The sequence below is a fragment of the Nematolebias whitei genome, chromosome 3, assembly GCF_014905685.2.
Source record: "Nematolebias whitei isolate Nwh7 chromosome 3, NemWhi1, whole genome shotgun sequence".
NCBI lineage: Eukaryota > Metazoa > Chordata > Actinopteri > Cyprinodontiformes > Rivulidae > Nematolebias > Nematolebias whitei.
The window spans coordinates 33,646,134-33,651,911 of NC_056500.1; the positions used below are offsets into that span (position 1 = coordinate 33,646,134).

At 38.4% G+C, this 5,778-nt stretch overlaps 1 protein-coding gene across 1 annotated transcript in view; it reads right to left on the reverse strand.

The window, feature by feature from the left end:
* Window positions 1-5,778, reverse strand: part of prkaa2 (protein kinase, AMP-activated, alpha 2 catalytic subunit) — a gene marked incomplete in the record, with an annotated part of 45,956 nt that overhangs the window by 35,266 nt on the left and 4,912 nt on the right. Inside the window, 3 exon segments of the mRNA XM_037698219.1 lie at window positions 1,220-1,444; window positions 2,699-2,786; window positions 3,631-3,775. Coding sequence (XP_037554147.1) covers window positions 1,220-1,444; window positions 2,699-2,786; window positions 3,631-3,775 — 458 coding nt within the window.

Sequence of the window (5,778 nt, forward strand, 5' to 3'; positions counted from 1 at the left end):
TTTAAGAGACTGAGCTGAAAACAGCACCTCAGACTGAGGAAGTCTCTTGGATGAGAGACGAAACGTTTCTATATTTTTTTGCTTTGTTTTGTTTTTTTGAATGTCCAGAGGACCAGATTGAACTTTTTTGGATTTTTCTACCTGGATTATTGAGCATGCATCAGGATAATTCTCAGTCATAGTAATAAAAACATCCATAACCTTAGACCAAAAATTCCCTGACAGATTTATATTTAAAAAAAAATCAGTAGAATGGATAAACAAAATGCTGTACAGTTACATAGGGAATAAAACTGAAATTTTTACTTGGGATATACGATATTATCATCAGCATAGTATCAGTATCAGCCGATATTAGCGATAAAGTTAAATGTCGGACATCAGCCATTCCATCAAAATAAGTCACTGATATAAAAGGCTTCTGTTTTAAGTTAATTTTTAATTTAAGAAACTGTCAAGTATATCTATTAATGCACTTATGTGCTATTCACTTGTCACTTGTGAATAGGTTGAGTTTAGATTTGTGAAAATTTACAAATTTGCACTGTTCAAGTGTTGTCATTGTGTCAGAGAGAAAATGTCATGAATAAATTTGATAAACATAATCCAAGTTGAAGTGTTACATCATTTTCAGCCCCTTTTTGGCATCTGCATTTGGTAGCAGGCTAAACTGACAAAGACCATGCAGAATAATGTAGTATTTTAATTCCACAGCAGAGAAAGTTGTGTAGTCTCTGTAAGTAGGTCTAGGGAAAAAATATCAGTATTGGTATCGGTTATCAGCCAAATCAGTTTTAACATATTAGCATATCGGATACTGGCCAAAAATCCAATACCCTGCATCCCTACTTTTAACCTTTTGGATTGCTAGCCATAATAACACCAAAAATGTGTTTGTCAAAGCCAAATATGAAAGACAAATTATTCTACAGTAACAAGCCAAAAACATAAGCAGCATAGAAAAAGTGATTGCTTCAGATTAAAAGGAGAAAAAGCGTTCAGTAGAAGGACCTTTTTTAAAGGAAAACAATTAACAGTGAGGTAAAATGTGGATAATTATTTCAGTAATCATTGATACTACCAGTGCTTACAACAGGTAAGTTTTTTTTTGCCACGGCTCTGACCAGTCAGGACATGAATATACGGAAGATCTAGGGACTACAACACTAAAAGATGTTAAACACAGCTGATAAAAGGAATCTCCTGACTCAGCTGGTACCTGATGTCTTTGATAGTGGCTCTTTTAAGTGGATCCACCTGCAGCATGAGCATTAACAACGTGGCCACAGAGTGGTTCAGGTACTCTGGGATGTAGAAAACCCCTCCTCTGATCTTCTTAAACAGCGTGGGAACATGCTCGTCATCAAAGGGCAGAGTGCCACACAGCAGGGCGTACAGAATCACCCCACTGCTCCAGATGTCCACCTCTGGGCCTGCGTACAGCCTGGAAGAAAAATGAGAACGTTTGACAGGAAAAGAGCATGACTGAACAACGTCTAGCCATTATTCTTCTGCATAAAAGCAGAATGTTGATATTTTTACTATGATTATACGGCTGCAACAAAAGTATAAATATGAAAACAATCAAGCTTTGCTACTTTTAAAAAAATATTTGAATTTTTGTGATTTAACTAAATCTTGATTTATTTATTTTTTTTCAGATTAGTAACTATTTATTTTAGAGGAGACATTGAAAGATGTCACTCAGTAATGTTATTGTCCTTCACTCAAAACTGACAACTTGTTCTCTTCTGCAGGTTATTTAAAGATCTTTCAAAATGTTGCTTTATATTATTTATTGATCTAACAAATAGCTCCCTTTTCCCTCCTTTATATTTGTCTTTTTACCTGGCTACTTTCAGAGAAATATTTTTTGTTTGGTCATTGTGCATTTTAATACAAACCCATGAAAAATCCTAGCATAAAAATAGCATCTAACAGTGGATGAAGCAATTTAAAGGTTATACATTGTATATAAGTTAGCATTTAAACCAAAAACAAAGCAGTCATTGAAGCAATGTCCTGATGTTCAATAATCCAGGTAGATAAATCTAACATGGTTGAGTCAGGTCCTCTGGACTGATTCTTTTTATTGAAACGTTTCATCATTAATCCAAAGGACTTCTTGAGTCTGAGGAGCTGCAACAAAGTCAGTCTTATAAATAGCATTTTCTGATAGTGGATCAACCAGTTTGCTGGTGACAGCCAAAACTAGCTGTTCACAAGATAAAGAAGAAGTCCATGGTGTTCTGTATGTGATGTTATGAGCTGCCAATCAACAGGACGAGTACAGCCGCCAGATATTTGAAAACATTGTAAGTGACAGAGTTAATCATGCTAACAATTGGTCTTAAATGTACACCTTGTTTGTGAATTTTAGGTAAACCATATAGAGAAGGTGTGGCCTCCCCTGGGTACGGTCTGTGGTACAGAATACAGTCAATAGCTTGTCCTGCTCTGACTTTTTCAGGCACTCTATCACTTCTTCTTGTAGCCACTTCCTGGATCTCTTTTCAATTACACATTTACACGACGAAACGTTTCAACAAAGAATCCGTCCAGAGGACCTGACTTAATTAACCTTGTTAGAACTTTGAAGCAATGCATTACTGTCCACCAAATTATTCAATACAAAATTTAATTGTTTCATAACTAAAAGATTTGTTCCTCTTGACCATAAACATGAGATTACACGCACCTTCCTGAGATGACCTCTGGAGCTGCATAGTTTGGTGAACCGCAGCTCGTTCGAAGGAATTCTCCATCTGACATCATGTTTGAAAGTCCTGTTGGTCGGTCACGAGGAAAACACACATGAACAACCATCCCTCTCTAATCTGACTGTAAAAGACACTAAACAAAGAATCCTCATGTTTCACTCTTTGATACAAGCTGGTTAAACTGTGCCAGAGAAGCAGTATTCAGTTAAGGGCAGAGACATACACAGTAGACACTGCTGAGATCTTTATCCTCCCTTGCCAGCCAAGACAGTGCGCTTTAAACACAAAGCTCATCTAATTGGATGAGTATGTCTTTGCCTGCCAGGGCTGGTGCCAAACATCAGACACTCTGCGATTTGCTGACCTTCACTTTATCTTTTATCCTTGCTCCCTAAGCACTCCCTCTCTTCTCTCTGCTCACCAGAGTCTCTTCACTGTCAGCCAAAACACTTCTCCTGCTGTCCCCCACCATCACACACCCGTCGATTCCTTCACTATCGGATGACACTGGGCCTCAAGACTTCCTGCCAGACTTGATATGAGACCTGGCCGTTGCTAAGGAACATCTCTCCACCCCTCGTATCCTGCTGTGAACAAGGGCCCTTGTGTGTGTGTGTTTTCTTCAAAATAATTATTTTCATGGCCATATTGTCAGACATTTTATCTTTAGCTGGGAAAAATATTGCCATGTCCAATGAGAGGCAATCTCCAGAGACATGTTTATTCTTATTTACAACTCTGTAACTAGAAGCTGCCATCTGGCTTTAATTAAATTGTCTAACTACATGGTATTATCAGTCCTGTTACAAACACTTCTTTCTCTAATTCTACTCTGCACATAACGCCTCACAATCATTTCTTCGGCAAAGCATACTCTTTTGTTTTTTATAGTGTGCTTTTGGGATCATACCAAAGTCGGCAATCTTGGCGTTCTTGTTGGCATCAAGCAAGACGTTCTCAGGTTTGAGATCTCTGTGGACCACCATGTGCCTGTGACAGTAATCAACAGCTGAGATAATCTGCTGGAAAAGTCGGCGAGCCTCTGCATCCTCCACCTGAGGAGCAAATTAAAACTATTAAAATGGTAGTTTTACTTCGTATTTTTCTTTTGTGAAATTTTGTGATAAAGACGGGATCTTACTGTATGTACTAAACTCTACTGGTATGTCAGAGCCTGTTTTTATATTTAAAGCAAGCTAAAATGTCTATGTTATGTAAAATATGAATAGACCATAAAAGATAAAATTTAAAAATTTAAAGTTGTATTAGATTATTTTCTTTTTAAACTGTGACTTTCAAAGCAAAAGAAACTGTTTTTAAATTTGGGTTTTGTGACCTCAAATTAGTGGCAAAAATTCCAATGTTTGCTGTTCTGAGCTCCTCTCACAATGAAAACTCATGTCAGTATGTTTGATTATTTGGTGTTTATTGTGGTTAATTAGTAGTTTTTCCACTGAAAACATCCCATGTTTTGACTCAAAATGCAGCTTAGAGGACAATGAGGATGAACCAGAAAGGAATCAAAACAAAAAGGTGAAAGACAAGGTGCTATGTAAGCCGATGGAAACTGCTGACTCATGAGAAAGTTAGGTGACATCTTCAGGTAAGAGTTGTGTTTGCCTCATTACAGAACATTTTTTGAAAACCTAAAAACACAAATGGAAGTAAAATTACAAGTAATATGAATAAATAATTATTTCAAAAATGCTAATAAGTTAAACTCCAGTTTGAAATTTGGAATATTTTAAAGATCATATTGTATATACCGTATTTTTGGGGCTATACGTCGCTCGGAGTATAGGTTGCATCAGTCAAAAAACGCATCATGAAGAGGAAAAAAACATACAAGTTGCTTGGGAGTATAAGTCACATTTATTATGCATCGCTGCTGACCCCTTATGATAGGTGCCGTGCCAGGGGAGAGGGGGCCCTGTCCCTCCCACCACCAGAGCTGGGGGGGGGTTGCGGGCAGGTAATGCTTTAGAGCTCGCGGAGCCACCTTCGTCCCTGTAGTATATAGTGCCGCTCACTAATACATGACTGGGTTTTGGTGGTGGCGCAGTGATATGTAGTGTGATGAGACTGGGAACGGTGCTGATGTTATGATGCTTCTGAAGACGATGGTTAATAAATACAGTTCATGATGAGTTCGTCAAGCAGCCGTCTTCTTGTATTAAAAGGAGTAAGCCAACAGATATTACAGTCCCCAGACTCTTCCAAGCCGACCAAGAGCCAGTCGCGGTGCACCACTGCAGAGGAAATGCGCCCAGTGGAAGCCAGCCAGGCATGGGGGGGAAGGACCCCCACGAGGGGGAATCCTCCATCGTTGAGCGGCCGTCCCTTTTGCCGAGCTGAATCCCGCAGGCAGAGTGCGCAGACCCCACCTGTTTACAAACGTTCTTTCTGGTGCTCGATTACCGTTTTGGGCTGCAAATTTTATTACCTGCAGTTTGTAATCTGCAGAATAGTTTTTTTTTTTCTTAGTTGTCTCTAAGTGAATGTTTTTTTTTTGGGGGGGGGGGGGGGGGGGGGGGGGGGGGGGGGTAGCGGTAGAGGAACAACATATAGACACGATCAAAAGCCTAGAGAGCCATCTCACGACTGCAAATGGTAATGTTTACATTTTGGTTCATGTCAGTATGAATAAACATTTAACTCATCAGTCAAAAATTGCGTCATGAAGAGGAGAAAAAATGTAAACAAGTCGCTTTGGACTATACACGGCAGGACTGGCCAAACTATGAAAAAAAGAGCGACATATAGTCTGGAAAATAACACAAATATAAAAGAAGATATATTTAAATAATGGCTGTAAATTACATCATTTTAATAACATCACATCAATGAAGGCTTAAATTTAAAGGTAAGAAAAGGAAATGTAATAAAAATTTGCAAGCATGAGAATGATGATGTGAGTACAGTAGTCCCTCGTTTATCACGGGGGATACGTACCCTGAAGCCCCGTGGTAAGTGAAAAACTGCGAAGTAGGAATAGTAATACAAGTAGTAAGTAGTGGTTTATATATATATATATATATATATATATATATATATATAT